Consider the following 17079-nt stretch of genomic DNA (forward strand, 5'->3'; position numbering starts at 1 on the left):
CCCTGTTCACCAACCCACCCTCTCCCACTTCCTGGCCCTGGCATCCCCCTACACTGTGGCATAGAACCTTCACAGGGCCAAGGGCCTCTCCTCCCTTTGATGACCAGCTTGGCCATCCTCTGCTATACATATGCTGCTGGAGCCATGATTCCCTCCATGTGTACTCTTTGGTTGGAGTTTTAGTCCCTGGGAGCTCTGAGGGTACTAGTTAGTTCACTCATTTTTTTCAATGCATCTTCATCTCTTTTTCTTTCACAATGACTTAGTTTTCCTTGGCCATAGTGCATGGTTGCTCCTCTGGTGTGTGCAGCACATCTATCTTTTTGAGTCCATTGGCTCCACCTTTCACTGACAATCTTCAGATACACACACAGCACAAATAGTCTTAATGTAAAATCCAACAGGTTTTAAAACTGAAATCAACATACACTTTAAAAACAGCTATTAAAGGTAGAATGTAAAGCATAAGTTTGTTTTGGGGGATTCTATAATTTATTATATTAATTTTAATTTAATCATTGTTTGTTTTTTTCAATGGATCATTCCCCACTCTTAAGGCTTTGGGTGAATGAACAGAATACTTTCTCTAGATTAAAAAAAATAAACCACTTATATTAACTTTGTTTTTACTTAAATGGCTCACAACTGATTTTTCCATGAATTATTACCCTAAGCTAGGCAATCTAGTCTCTACTTCCAAGACACAGTGGTTTTATTTTCTTTTCATTAAGTCTTGGTTTTTATTGTTTCACTTTACCTATTGTTATGGTGACTTTCAAAATCCTGTCACTAATCATTTAGTGCTAGGAACAATCAACCTCAGTATTCCATTTTCAGCTCCAGGGAGCACAAGAGCTCAATCTTCCGGGCTAAATTTAAGTAAAACCTCTTCATTAATCACCCTCATTGACTTGGAAAACTGCATTTTTCAAGTATGGGATTCTGCCATCCCAACATTCAGGCCTAGGGCCATAGAATTAAGTTTCATTGACCGTAAATCAAGCTCAGAATTCACGTCTAATTATTAGAAGCCATAACTGTGAGCCTAAGCTTTAAAAAACGACAGAACTCCACTAAATTTTCTATGAAAAGTGTTCTGTGATAATGGCTACCAAATCTAGACATCTTAATCAGATGAGTAGAGAAAGGGTAAGGAAAATAGAAAAGAGAAAAGGAAGGAGAAAAAGTCAGATAGCCCCCCAAGTGGTCATTAATTCGAGAATGGTGTCACTCTATGGGAGTTCTATAAAAGAACATAGATGGTAAATGGATTTTGATAAGACAACTGAATCACATATTTTTCTTCAGTCAACAACTATCATCAGAAGTCTGTTTACTTACTAAATAAGCAGTAGCAGTGTGACAAATTGAGGGCCCTAGTAAGGTGGGCAGCTGCCATGTGGATGTCTTACTGATATGTGTGAATTCATTTCAAGGTTTTTTCTCAAATGAGAATGCACTGAAAAATAGATCACCTTTCCTTTCAAATCCATAGTGTCTTTTCTGGACATGTTAGTGGATTAGTTTGGTTTGTAAAGAAACATCATGGATCTAAACTGGTTTAGATCCAGCTTAGCAAACATTTAAATTTAGTGAACAGTGGTTGAGTACTCACTATCTTTAATGTAGAGCTATAAATTAGCTGGTTGTGGGCAGTCAAGAGGATCTCTGAGTTTGAAGACAGCTTAGCCTACACAGTAAGATCAGACCAACCAAGACTACATAGAGAGATACTGTATCTACCCCACACCCATTTAAAGAACCGGATTCTGCTAGCCCACAGTGACCTTTATATTTATCAACTCCCTGAATGTCTAGCAAAAGAAATGGTTCATTGTATTAAGAAATAAGCTAATGGCTGGAACTCTAGCTCCACAATGGCACTTGCTTACAAGATCAAAGTTCCATTCACACTAGAAAAAATCAAATAAATAAAAGCAGGAGGGCGAAAAGGTGGGGGCAGATCCATCCTCAATGATGAGCATTTACTCTGTAATGACCTACACTTTCATCTTGCCGTCTACTCTTGAATCCTTCTTGAACTGCAGAGGCCTTCATTGTCATTTTCTCTCTTCCTTCCTTCCAACTCCTGTAGATTACACCTATAACAGCTTGTATCTAGTTCTTATAAACTATCATAAAACTTAAAAACAGAAGAAGGGGAGATTTTTTGAAGAATTAATGAGAAAAAGGGTAACATTTTGAAGTCAAAAGGCTATTCCCAGCTTAATTTCTTTAAACACAAGTTTTCTTGTTCATAGTAAAGCAGAATGTGCACTCCCTAAGATTGAGAAACAAACAAGAGAAGGCATTTAAAGTACCTAGGTAAATATGTGTCATATGCTTAAATTTTCTGTTATGTTAGCTTTTACGTTTTAGTTATTATTTGGGGTGACTCACCCATATGCCATTATGACACGGAACAGAATATAATGAATATTATAGTGCAGTCACAAGGAGAAATGGGAACCAAGAGGATAAATACATGATTTATATCAAAAGAAGGGTCTATGAAAATGGATTTGAAGATGGGCCATTTTATAATTTGAAATGGTATAAGAACTTAAAAAGTATTGGTATGGGACTTCTACCTGAAGCACACTACAGTATTTGCTTCATATTCTTTGGTTTTATCCACCTTTTTGTCCCTAGCTCTACAACCATGCCTGTAATAAATACTCCCTATTTGTTGAACCCTCATTAAAAAGAGAAGAAGAAAACGTAGTCTCATAGTTAAAAGGAAATAATGCTAGAATAATAACTATGGCATGAGTTATTCGACAAAATGAGAGATGCGGGTTGCAATGTGTACGAATCACATTTCATTTCTGTGCTGTGGCAAAATAGCTGACATAAAACATAATCCAAGGAAAGAAAGGTTTTATTTTGGCTCAGTGTTTCACAGGTTTCAGTCTATGATCAGCTAGTTTTATTGCTGCTAAATGAGACGGAAGTCATTATGAAAAAGTGTGGCAAATGAAAGCTGCTCACTTCACAGCAATCAGAAAGCAGAGGGCATTATAAGGTGGACCCAGTAACATGATAAACCCTTCAAAGGCAGAACCTTAGAGCACCACTTCCTCCAACCAGATCCCATCTCTTACCAGTTCAATCAGCATTTTAGTTATCAGTGGATCAACCTAGTCATAGAGGTAGGCTTTCATGAGCCATTAATTTCTTAATGCCTCCATCTGCTGGAGACCAAGTTGCCAACACTTGGAGCCTTTCAGAAATGGACTTCATATCCAAAGTACAATACTTTGTTTCAATTGTTTGTGAAAGCTTAAGTGTTTGAGTAGATACTAGTTGGCTAAAGCAATATAACATCAGGAATTTGTAAAAGAATAAACAATGAAATGTGTGTCATTTCAGCATGTGTCCCCAGATTTACAGTTATTCTGCATAAAGGAAACTTTCAGAAAGAAATAACTATTGGTTTAATTTGAAGTACTCTCTCTTTTTTTTGATTCACTGTTTAAAAGTGCACTCAAGTACATGTTCATACAGATTTCGTATACACTTGAATATAAGCTGAACTATGAAATAATTTGTAAAATAGTTTTTAGGTTTGACTTTCCTGAATACATGTACTATTAGATATATAGCTGCTTAAATGTTTAACTTGTTCATTTGCTCCCACTTACATATTTAAAACTATGCAGTATATAGAATTATATATTGGTTTGGTAGATTTTTCTACTTTCTTATTTCACTTCAATATCTTTCTAGGTATCTTTAACACCACTGCTTTTATAATTTGCTAGAGTACCTTTGGGAGTCCCCTGACAGTTAATATAAATATGTCATCTGACTTCTATCTAAGATATTTGAGATGTGAACTCCATCTGTCTGTGGATATGTTAACTCTTGCACAATTACACAGCCCTGTACTATTAAGATGATTGCTTTCTGAATCTGTACCTTTACTGTACATTTATATGCAAATCTACACTATAACTTTTATACAAATTTTTGGGTCTACTGCACCACTTTTTAATTTTCATTACAAATTTCCAAATGTACACAAAGTAGAGAAAATACCCATATTCACTCACTTAAATGTAACATATTTATATTTAGCAGCTATTTTTAGTAAACTCACAATAACTTGTAACACCCAAAAATTAATTACTCAATATTGTCTAATTCCTAGTTGTCTCACAGTGCTATTTTTATAGTTCTGTTAAAGTTAATAATAAAAAACAATCTACACATCATGTTCATTTTGTACTTATATTTCTATACTCTAAAATCACCTTTTGTCTTCTAATTTTTAGCTTTCCAGCATGATTGACTTATTAGAGAAACTGGTCATTGTCTGATAGACAGCAGCAACTCTGTATTTTCTACAAATTGAAATTAGCTTCAAGAGGCTTAGGTGTAGGTTCAATTTTTGGCAATATTCTTCATACATGGGGCTCTTTCATGTTATGCTACTTCAGGATGAAGGCTTTGATTGTCCCATATTCTGGTGAGGAGTGGATTAGTAGGAAGATTCAAAGCATGACTATCCCCTCCCACTTCAAGTTCACACCAGTCCTTCATATAATAGAATGCTGATTTATGATTATTGCCAAAATCGATCCTTTCATTAAGGATTACAAAATAACGATTTCATAAATCTACCATTCCTGTACTTACTGACTTGCATACTTTTGTTGAAAAGAACTACATTTAATCACTTAGAACTCTGGTTACAGAAAAATATTCATATAAAGGTAAATACTTCATTTCTTAATTATCAAGATTTGATATAATGAGTCAATACCCAAATTACTTCCATCAAGAAGGCTTTCTTTTGTATTTAAAATATTTTTATAAATTTATGGAGTATTATATTTGCAGTCTGTTTCATATATTTGAATTCATTATTGTTTTTAATAGTCAGATGATGTCATTGGCTAATGATGATTCGTTCCCTGTATCACTTTTGAGAGAATTCTAGTAAAAGCATATTTATGATATCTAACACTTGGGTTGCAAGGACATAAACTCCAAAATTATTCATTTATTTCCTTTCCAATTCTGACACTCTATATAAGCATCTAAATTTCATATGAACCGAATATACTTTAACCCAGTATGTGTTTCTTATATAATATTAAGTGTCTACAAATAAATGCTTAAGAGCATTATTATATGATATATTTTTAAGAGATTTGAGTGTAAGGCAACCCTTTTTTAGAGGAGAAACATTGTTTGGTGTGGATATATTTTAGCTTGAATAGTGTCATGCTATGTAGCTCCTCTGTTATGTGCCCATGTTTAAGAGGTGGTTACATATAAGTATCTTGCATTTTTTTGAACATGTGCCTAGTGTTTTGCATTTGTATGTATCACAATTTAGTTAAACATGCTTCCATTGGTAGACATTTAATGTTGTTTCTGATGTATTATAAACAAAGCTCTCAGTAATGATCTTTGCAAATAAATCATCTCACATTTATACAAACTTATTTTCATAACTTCATAAGAGTAGAATTTTGCATCAAATAATATATGCAATTTAAAATTTATGAGTTTTAGCTATCTTTGCATAAAGATAGCTAAATTTCATAGTCCAACAGTAGCTTATAAATATGTCTATTTGCAAGTACAGTTGTATTTGGAATTACAGTACAACTAAAAAAGTTATGCCCACCATGACTTTTTAAATGCAATATATACATAGAGGACAAAATGTGTCTATGCTGAAGAATTTGTTTGCCCATATCCAATATGTATATAATGCCAATGTCATACCATATATCTCCAATGATTAACTCAGGTGTATATCTAGGTTTGATGGAAAATGGCAATGAGGACAATTATTTTAAGATGATTTTATTCCTAGGCATTAAGACATACATATGGCCAAAGGAGTTTTATGCAACTTCTTGATATTTGTCAATTGTACCATCAAACTCATGAAAATATAATTAATTCATTACAATGACAATTAAGCTATATTACTAGTCCATGTGCAATCAAACACCCAATACTGGCGCCTTTACATTTGTTTTAAAGTTTTAAAAGTCAATATATTATGCTATGTATTTTTCAAATTTTTCCCTAATATTCCATGAGGAGTCCTCTTTACATTCTCAGGTGAAGTTCCCACATTGAAGATGAATAGTTTTAAATCTTATTTTTTAGGGGAATTTATTTAATTTTTAGGTCAACATATCATAGAATACATTTAATTATGGCATGTTCAAATATATATTCGTGTACTTTGCTCTAATTTGCACACACCCCAGTGCTTTCCTTTCTCAAAGGGGACTATGAATAGCTGCTTGGTTTAGATAACCTATAAAACAAGTATGGTCCTTAGAACTCATGGGTAAATGCTGAGACTAAACCTCTGACCCATTTTTAGTTGTTATTGTCCTTCTCATTCAGAGTAAGCATGTAAGTAGTATCTAGTGTTTTACTCTTTGGTTTGGACCACCCACCCAAAAAGTATTTGCTTCCTCATTGGATCTATTTTGGACCACACAAGGCAGAAGACTTCTATGGGGGCACTAAATAGACATAGTCTAAGCTCTATAATAGGCTTTGTGATGGAGGAGATTGGACATACATTAGCATTTGTGAAAAAAACAATGTTTATAGGGCAAAGGAAGATGCCCTTTGTTCTACTTAATGCTCTTCAATGCCTTGTGTTGTATGCTGTCCTTTATAAAGAAAGATGATTCCACACATTCAAATGCCATTAGCAGAGATTACACATTAAGTTGGGTTTCTTTTCCAGCCGTAGTAATGAGCCTGTATTAAGCCACCTGCCCCTTTTTTCCTGTCCAGGCCTTCTTGAAACCAATGGCACACACTTTGAAACAGCTGCTTAGACTTAATGTTGAAGCTAGTAACTGAGAGTTATCTGACATTTCCAGGGATTAAGCTCTTTAACTGTGGACTCATTATCACTGGACTATAGCCCACTGAGTTTTCAGGCCTCACATCCATAACGTGTTACAGCTCTGTTTAGAAACAGATGACCGTGAATGATCTGGGAAAAGCTATGGCCTAGCTAAACAACAGAAAATACCCCCACTGAATTTTATCATCTTACTAACTAAAGGTTGTTCCACCTGGCTCCAATTGCATTCTATATACTTAGGTCATCAGGTGATGTGACTTACATAATTTTATTCTATTTTACTTTTTACCTTAGTGGCATATTTTTGAGAAATAAATTTCCTGAAAAAAAATACTGAACCATCACTCCTAACATCTTTGTTTGCATACAGTATTCTTCACAATTCTTAATGGATATTTAAGTCCCGTTCAGAGATTTTATATCCATTCAGGGTGAATATGTTTTACATTTACTCTCATATTTCATTCAGCACAACAAGAGCATGTGTAATAGTATCAAATGCATGTATGTGAAACTTTATGTCAAGTGCATTTATATAGTAAAACAATTTCTATACAAAGACCTAGTAAGTAGTACCTTTCGTAAGGACAGTTCCTTATCAATCTCAGCCACATGGAATATCTTACTTGAGTGAGAAAATCAGAAGAACTACTATGTATGTTTATGTCAAAAAGAATAAAAGACATCATGCCCTGAGACGAACTGAATAGGGATGGGACAAACATGGACGTGGGGATGGCATAAGCAGAAAACATAGAGGTAAGGAAAGTATTTGGAAGTAGCAGCTTAACATAACAGATACAAATATGAATTTGAGGAAGAACCACAGTTGCACTTAGCATTAAGTAAAAAGCTTAAGATCTAGTTTTAAAGTGGAACACTTAGCCTTACAGAAAAACAAAATCATATTTCAGGAAAAGGATGCAACTGGAAATCATTATGTTGAACTGTCACTGCCTTACCGACCAGCGGAAATAAGGAGGCGACCACGAACCCTTCTCCAAGCAGTTTATTCAGGAACCTTGTACTACAAAACCATTCGTTCATCTTTTCTTCTTTCTTAGCTAGCTTCTACTATTACTCTATCTCTTACTATTACTATTACTATTACTATTCTTCTAGCCCCAGCCCTCGCGGGTTAAATACTTTCCCTGATCCCAATCAGCATCGGCTATGTGACAAAGCATAATAGGCTGCGGGAAAATCATGCCAGCTTGCATCACAAACTAGAGGCACTCAGCTTCTCCAACTAAGGGCTTGTTTATTACAATGCTCTCTGCTCTGGCCGGAGACCAGGTGCCAGGTATTGTGGCAGCTGCGGCTCCCCACATTGAACAAAATTAACCAGACTCAGAAAAACAAATACTATATGTTTTCTCTCATGTATGAAATCTATTTTTAAGGGTGTGTGAGTGTGGGGGGTTATGTTTCTATTTAAATTCTCTATTTATTTACTTTTTTAGTGTATTCACTTTACATCCTGCTCACTGCCTCCTTCCTGGTCACCCCCTTCCACAATCTTTCCCTCATACTCCCTCCACTGGGGGAAAAAAAAAGAGATCTCAAGTGAAATGGGAAAAAAAGGAAAAAAGTGTAATGGAATATATGTAACATGACAATAGAAATGATATGGTTATTGAAAGAGAAGATCAGGTATGGAAGAGGGTCATAGTGAAGGCATATGAATATCAAGGTATATATGGAAATGCCATAACAGAACTCATTAATGTGCACATTAACTTAAGATATAATAAAATGTAAAGATAATGGAGCATGCAAACAAAGTAGCTGAAAAATTAAGTAATAAATAGCATCACACTGGTGCCTTTTTAAACTCAGCTATTAGCTGTATAACCGCAGCAAGCCCCTCACCATTTATGCAGTTACAGTTTTCCTCATTTGTAAAATGAGGCAACCAGAGTTGCACTTAGTGGTACTAAGAGAACACATTCATTTCTAGAGAGCTGGCAGAGAGACGGTCTCAATAAATGATAAAGGGATTTCTAATAGATACACCAGGAAAATAAGAGTAGATAGGAAAAATAACCATACTAAATGCAGCTTATGGTCCTAACTGCAACCTAATTAGCACCATGCTTAAACTTGTAAAACATTGAGAGGGAATAGCACATATCCCTGTGGTGACCTCACTCATTCCCACTGAGCTCACCGTGCACTAGATTGCTTCCTATTGCTTCTTTTCTCTTTCTGCACTCTGCAAAGTTGCTCTGAGCCTTACTTTCTTGACACCCCCCCATCCTCTAACTCATTCGCATGTTGACATCAATGTGATTTATCTCAACTATTAGTCTTTCCATTTTGCTGCCCTGGCAACTATTTAACATGGTTTGACATTGGTTCTTAGAAAGAAAAAAAACTGGTAGAGAATCACAATAAACTGACTTGTGGGGAAAGAGGAGAGATTGTGAATTGTTTGTTTCTTTCTAGAACCTTCAGGCTAGATGGCAGTGTTTCCATTTGATGGTTATGCATTTGGCCACATCAAGGACAACCTACTGATAAAGCATTTGGTAGAAAGTTGAGAGCTGTAATTGATGAGGACCCATAGTTGAGCATTCTGTTAGTTTAATATTCTTTAACCACGTTGGAGGTTTAAAAGAGTTCTACTTCATAGTTAGGAGAGAATTGTTACTTAGTTGTTTCATCTCAGGCATATATATCCTTCCCATTCTTGGGGCTTCAGAGTTCCCATCTCTAATGAGGATGTTAAACTTGGATGACCTGGTTTTCCATTCACGTCTGCTAATACATAATTTCCTTGTACCAACTGAGGAACTGAGCTTTGTAATAAATTAAAATTCCTATAATAACTAAATATTCCTATTATAGCACTAGATCTATACATTTAGAATAGAGGGATAAAAGAATAAATATAATCAAGTGGCTGGTAGAAAGTAAAACAATCAAATTGACAAACTCAATATATCAGAGAATAAGGGTTTTTATCAGTTTGATTTCTGTCATCTTTATTTTCTAAGATGTCAAAAGATGATAGTTTTAAAATTAAGATGAAGTAAAATTTTATTATGTAAGCATATTATTAATATATATTCCATCATGTTGCAATGTAAGCATATGTATTGAGATATTTCAATATACTCCAACATGCTGCAAGACTCATCTTTTGGGAATCTGTGTGCAATGGGATTGGCATAGAGATTGTCTCCTTCTTACCATTGTGCTTTAAATATTATGAAGAGAGGACTATTAGCTTTACCACATACAAACAAATAACTTGTCACTTGTTTCTATGAATTAGACTGTGCAATCTTGACCACAAATTGCATTGATTAAGAGTTGAATTCTTACACTTCATCAGGCAAAAATGATTATGTATTACTAGTGGTGATTAGATATTTTTAAAATCAAAATGTGATATTCAACAGTCACATTATGATAAATCCGACCAAGAAAGGAAATAAATGTGATATTTGAATTACCACTATTTTAGGTAAATATTGAATTTCTATTATTAATTTTGAAATATGATGTATCTTGAAAACTTCAGATATGTAAAGAGCTTCCTAGTCATCTCTAGACTACAATTGGGAAGCTAGTTGCTATATTAGAAAACAATCAACAAAATAGCAACTATTAGTGCTTGTTTGGCACTTACTATGTGCCAGAGCTGTGTGACATTGAAGGCCTAGCATACATTTAATCCACCTTCGAAGGTAAATTACTGAGAATCTCACAACTAGAAAGTGGTAGGATTTAAATCAGGCAAGATTTGAATAAATAGATATGAGGAATGCTATCCTCGGCCCAGCAGTGAGCAATGGAAGTGATTATGGATGAATCTTGACGATAATGTAGGAAAAAAAATGAAACAAAAACCTCCTATGCAACCAAGTCAGAAATAAACCTTCAATTCTTGAAGTGTAAAAATAGTTGTGGTTCAGTGATATATTAGGTATGCTAGCTGGAGTGGCAAGGAAAAAAAGTTTCTCTACCGTATCTGAATTTATACATTTATAATTGAAGTTCCCCTAGAGAAGTTGGTCAAAACGGTAACTTACTGATCAGTAATGTAATAATATGTTAGGTTTCCAGATGCTCATATGAACCCATTTTTAGACAGAATAAAAGTGAGGAGGAGAAAAGGGGTAAATGTCTCCCACTGAACAATTGCATCTGTCTATTAAGGTGAGGAGAGGACAGAAGGTGAGCCGTTGAGTTTTAGTTAGTAATCCACCCTTTAGGATGTGAGGGCCTTTAAATTGGCAAGTCTATACAAATGGATGTTGTAAATCCAGGGATACTGGGGTTTCTGGATTAGGGCTCTAGCAACTTTAAAACAATAAAATGCTGAAAGAAACAGGAGGAAAGGGCAAAAAAGAAAAGGAAGAAAACAATGGATTTCAAAGTAAACCTCCAAACATGCTAAACACTAATCCCTCTTGCGCTTCCAATCAATCATAGTTTTATTTCCTCCAGCAGCAGAAATGCGCTTCAGTGGTTGGAGGATCACCCGTGGGGAAAAATCACCATGCAGGCTAGCCTTTTGTCACCCTAGCTTTAACTAGATTAGTTCCCATCTTACTTATTTTATAAATCCCCATATATGGTTTTATTTAATGTGCTCTAAACATTAAATAAATGCAAAACTATTTCTTAAGGGAGAGGCTGAAACATTTCCATAAAGTATTCCAACAGATCATCCTTTAAAAAATCCCGCGTTTGAAAAGGAAAGATATACTAGCAAAGTTGTTAGGGTTGGGTATTGGGAGGTTCTAGCCAACAGTCAGTAAATCAGTTCTCTTCTGCTGTGAAATGAATAGCTACAGCAGCAATAAGGAGTAGAACAACAGTGGCCATGTTAAGCTTCAGTGATGATCTGGGCTCAGGGACAAATGTTTTCTTAAATTGTGTCATTTGACACTCTGAAGTCATAAGAGAGGAATTTCTACTATCTCATTTTACAGATACTGTCATTCATCTGCATCTGGAGGTATGCATGTGTTTTAGATATCTGGAAATAAACCAAATAAAGATTGTTAAAAACATAGTTTGCAATTAGGTTTGGAGAGCTCCTCGGGGCTTACTGCTGCTGAAGTAGCCACCAATTGATTGAGACAATCTATTCCTCTTAATTCAATCTAATTCTGAGTTCCAAAGGACAAACCACCCTGGCTCCCAACTCAGGAATATCTGATCTCTTATTCCAAGAAAGAAATGTATCCTGAAGATTCAGTTAGGTGAAATACTTTCCTTATTGAAAGGAACGGTATTGTTGCAATTGAATTTTTGCTTAAGAATGTTTTTTTAATGTGCTCATTCAACAAATATTTATTGGGCACCAACTTTAGGTTCTGAATATAGGACCTACAATATACAATATTGAAAACAGATTTGTTTGATATAAGCGTACATGTTGAGAATCACTAAGTTCTTAATCAGGTACCACCTAGAGATTAAGTCTGATATTTAGCCTAGTTTCAAAACCTAATTTTAAAGTTATGCAGAATGTGGTTTGTACATTGAATAGCCTGGGAAGGTTACTCAATCTTTTTGACTTTCAGGTTCCTAATTTATGAGATGAGAATAATAGAGTTATATATAAATATAGGGGAGAATCTCATAAAAATCAAGTCTCTAAACTTCTCAACACTGTGTCTTACACACAGAACACATTCAATACACGCTTACGGCTACTATGGTCACTGTTTTTTTTTCTAAAAGGACTGAAATTCAGTGAGGGGAAATTACTTGCCCCAGGTTGTACAGCTTGTTATGGTGAAGCAATCTCAAATCTCTGCTGTTAGTCAAAGTCTTATACTACACAACCCATTTCGTTTTCAGGTAGCAAGTGACATAAACATCTCAGGCTTTTGAGAAATATTGTGGATCATCAAGGGAGAAGAGTCATAAAGAAATGCCTGACATAGAGTTATGGCTTATGACAGTAATTCCAATATTTAGGAAGCTGAAGTAGAAAGATCACAGCAAGGACATTCTGAGTTACGTAGGGTCAAGAGAGAGAAAAGAGAAAGAAAGAGATAAGACAGGTGGGCAGACAGACAGACAGACAGACAGACAGAACATTTTTCTAAACTCGACCTAAATACTAGAGCATTATAATATCTAGTAAACGAATCACTGGACAGATTGTTATCCTAGCTATTTTGCTTGCCACAGAAGATAAGGATGAGAAGACCTTCAGAAAACAAGTGTGATTCACAGAAAGATACTGGAATCTCAGCTGGACAATACATTGTCTATTTGCAAAGCAAGGGAAAATCTAAGTAAAGTTAAAATACAAGCATAAATATTACAAAGACTTAAGGAATGATAGCTTTAAAAAAGATAGCTATTTCACAGGCGTGAAAACTCACAGAAATTGTTGAGAAATTTAGCAAAAACAAAATTAAGGACAGAAGCTGTATAACAGAGCCACAGTACTAATCCTTTGTGTAGGTTCAGCACTGACACACACTGAAACTAATTCACTAAATGAAGGGTCAGAGATGCATAAAATAGCTACTCTGTTAATATGCTTAAAATAATGGCTGAGTTACTGTTGCCTAAGCAAAGGATGAGCTATTCTTCACCGAAATTTACTTTAGCACAATCAGTGGTCTGCAATGTTGGTTGTTTAAATACATAAAGATTTTGAAAAATAGTACAGGGTTTTCCTAGAAAGAACAAGGTCAGTATGCTAATTTCACGAATGCATAGTGCAAGGGCCCAGGAACTGGTGCCAGAAAGTCTAGTGAAAGATCCCAGTGCCCCACAAAGTATTCATTGTGTTAGTCTCTGATGTAATTACTATAAAAGGCAGTTGTTTCAATATTGTGCACTTACAATTCACTAAGACAGTAGATCTAGTATTAAGTGTTCTTTCAATAATTGTTAACAAACTGCTACTGTGTTACCTCATCACTGAATCTTGATCTTGCTAACTTAATTCACCTGAAAATGAACCATATTTTTTCATACACGGGAAAATATCAGTAACATGTGAGTTGTTTATTCATTGGATAATTTTCTCTTTTCCAGGGCATCAGGAACTGTTTACACAGCACTAGACATTGCGACTGGACAAGAGGTGTGTGCTACTAATTGATCTCTATTACTATATTTTGTGTTTATCAAGTTTTCTTGTTGGTAACTTGTATCTAGTGGGTAGCAGTAGGTTACGATAGGAGATTTATTTTTTGGTATGCAAAACATCTGAAATAGATAATGACCAACCAAAGACAAGGTGCAAGTTTGTAGAACAGATTCAAAATAGTAAAGAATTTGTATATTTATATTCATGTATATTTTAATAGTCATGTTCTTGTATTTTATTCATCATCCAGGTGGCCATAAAGCAAATGAACCTTCAACAGCAACCCAAAAAGGAATTAATTATTAATGAAATTCTTGTCATGAGGGAAAATAAGAACCCCAATATTGTCAATTATTTAGATAGGTAAGTGTTTTATCTTGTTATTTACATATTTTCTTCCTGAGATGTTATTTTCTTGTCTAATTATTTGTTTAAAAATATTTTTGAAATGATACAAAGTAAAAGAGTAAATCTTTGTGAACCATCAAACACCTGAAAAAGATGTTTGATGGACCTAGTTCTAAATGTAAATAGTTTGTATGGTTTCCTTTGGAGGGTGGTGGTTTCATGTTGGCAGGAAATACACTACTACATATAGGCAAAAGCAGTGGTGTTTTAAAACATTTCATCAAGTGTCACTTTGGAGCCATATGGCCCCTGAGAGGCTGAGTAAAGAAGGCAGACAGCAACAGCCCTGCTTTCATTGGTCCTTTATGATTAACTGACAGTGAGGTTGGGGGGAATTGGGACTTTAATCTTAAACCTTCTTCCTAAAGCAGGTACTTAATGTCTCTTTCATCAGTGGCATTAAAAGTATGTTACAAATAGGCACTTAAAGACAGAGCTAACTCTTCTCCCCTGTTTAACATCTGTTTCTTCTGCGTTTCAGTCATTGTATGCTTAGCACCATTCTGCTGAGTTCTCTGATGGGATGCAAAGGAAATAAGATTAGGTCTCAACCTCTGTGAGTTTAAGGACTTGCTGTCAGTGTCAGGTCAATAGACATTGTTGTGGTAGAGAGATAGAAGGACAACTGAATTTTAAAGTTTGAATCAGCTTTCCTTTTCTCTTTTTTTTCTTTCTTTCTTTCTTTTTCTTTGTAGTACCCTTAATGGCCCATCTGCAACCATGTGACATCAATTCGATTTCTGCATTTATAGTTTTGTAAAACCTCGAATTTGTACTTTTTAAAAGGGTTGGTGTCTAGGTTTCTCTCCATAATTAATGATAATGGAAACTGTGAATTTTGAATTTTAAGAGACTTGCCTTGTGGATCCCCCAAAGTATTATAATTTGAACAGCCCACAATAGAAAGTCTCATTTCATAGTGAGGGGGGCTTTTGCTTTGTATGGTTTGTACTTTAAACAGCCCTGGAACTCAGGCTGGCCAGGAACTTATCACATACACGAGGTTAGCCTAAAACTCGGAGTTGCCAGGCTTTGTCTTCCCATGTAGGTGGGATTCCAGGTGTGTGCCCCCGTACCAGGGTTAGCCACATGAGTATTAAGGCAGGGTGGAGTCACTAGGGCTACTCTTCTCTATAACCAGATTGTGGTAACTGATTTCAATAACCTCCTACTGTTCTTCTGAATGCTGGTGCTATGCAGTGACGTTAGTCCCTATTTTTGAGTACTGAAGTTTGTTCCTCAATAGTCATACTTGGCATGGGCTTCTTCACAATCTACTTTCATTACAAATAAGGCCTGGGAATATTAGAGTCTCTGCCTCCTTAGTCCAAAGTCGAAGCGTTGTTTTTTCTTTTCTTTTCTTATAGCTACTTAGTGGGTGATGAACTGTGGGTAGTTATGGAGTACCTGGCTGGTGGCTCTTTGACTGATGTGGTCACAGAAACCTGCATGGATGAAGGACAGATAGCAGCTGTCTGTAGAGAGGTAAGAAAAGAGAATGGTTCCTCCTGGTGAGTTTGCCAATGCTTTCTTACTGGCTATTCAGAGTTTTCTAGCATCAAAATAATAACAGCATACTTTTCTACTGAAAAAAAATGGAAAATGTATCAAAACTATAACTTAATGCCGTGCCCCTTGTATCACCAGACCCTTATTTAGTTACCTTTCTGTGGCTCTTATAAGCTCTAAAATGCCATTCAGGAGACACTGCATCTAAGCTCATATGCAGGAGTGTCAGTGAACATGGCCAATTGTTATGTTCTCATGGATTGCCTTTCTGATCTGTGGGAAATTTATACAAGATAATTGTTGTGTTCTGCATGTTCCCTATAAGTCTCATAAAATACAGACTACATTATATTCTCATTATTTTCTAGAAGGCTATTTTTTTTAAATTTTAGTGTGTGTGTATTTGTGTGTGTGTGTGTGTGTATGTGTGTGTTCAGTATGTGTATATATGGATATCAAATAACAACTTTTGTGACTTAGCTCTCCACTTCTATCATGTGGGTGAGTTCTGGGAATTGAACTCAGGTTGTAAAGCAAGGCAGCAAGTGTTGTGACCTATTGAGCTATCTCTCAGGCCCTAGAAAGCAATTTAAACAGTTTACCCCAAACCACAGAAAGTGGTTCCTTACAGCCCTCTAGTTGGCCTGAGGATCTGTCACTTATAAAGAGAGAGAAAAATGCATAAGATTAAGTGTATACTCTATCTTGTAAGTGCTGATGTGGTTTGAAAATGATGTTAAAACATTCAGTCCTCAACTTCACTTAGCAATATGCAATCACAACCATTCTCAAAATTTGCCTGGAAATGATATATAGAATTAAAAAAATCTTTGTGATATAACTAGAAATTTTTCCTCTGATCCAATAGTGCCTCCAAGCTTTGGATTTCTTGCACTCAAACCAAGTGATCCACAGAGACATAAAGAGTGACAACATTCTCCTCGGGATGGATGGTTCTGTTAAACTGAGTAGGTATTTTCATTCTGAAATATTAGGGAATTTCTTCTATTCTAATGTCTATCTTGAGAAGGTAATGACTTGCTGGGCAGCAGCAGCACACACTTTTAATCCCAGCACTTGGGAGGCAGAGGCAGGCAGATTTTTGAGTTCGAGGCCAGCCTGGTCTACAGAGTGAGTTCCAGGACAGCCAGGGCTACACAGAGAAACTCTGTCTCAAAAACCAGAAAGAAAACAAACAAAACAAAAACAAACAAACAAACAAAACCAG

At 35.6% G+C, this 17079-nt stretch overlaps 1 protein-coding gene across 7 annotated transcripts in view; it reads left to right on the plus strand.

Moving 5' to 3' along the window:
* The window catches only part of Pak3 (p21 (RAC1) activated kinase 3), a 267447-nt gene that overhangs the window by 229604 nt on the left and 20764 nt on the right, over positions 1-17079 (plus strand). For all 7 annotated transcript variants that reach the window (XM_031368898.1, XM_031368874.1, XM_031368887.1 and 4 more), the window contains 4 exons: positions 13880-13928; positions 14185-14297; positions 15710-15827; positions 16720-16819. In XM_031368898.1, coding sequence (XP_031224758.1) covers positions 13880-13928; positions 14185-14297; positions 15710-15827; positions 16720-16819 — 380 coding nt within the window. The remainder of the gene's footprint in view (positions 1-13879; positions 13929-14184; positions 14298-15709; positions 15828-16719; positions 16820-17079) is intronic.

Source organism: Mastomys coucha, chromosome X (assembly GCF_008632895.1).
Source record: "Mastomys coucha isolate ucsf_1 chromosome X, UCSF_Mcou_1, whole genome shotgun sequence".
NCBI classification, from domain to species: domain Eukaryota; kingdom Metazoa; phylum Chordata; class Mammalia; order Rodentia; family Muridae; genus Mastomys; species Mastomys coucha.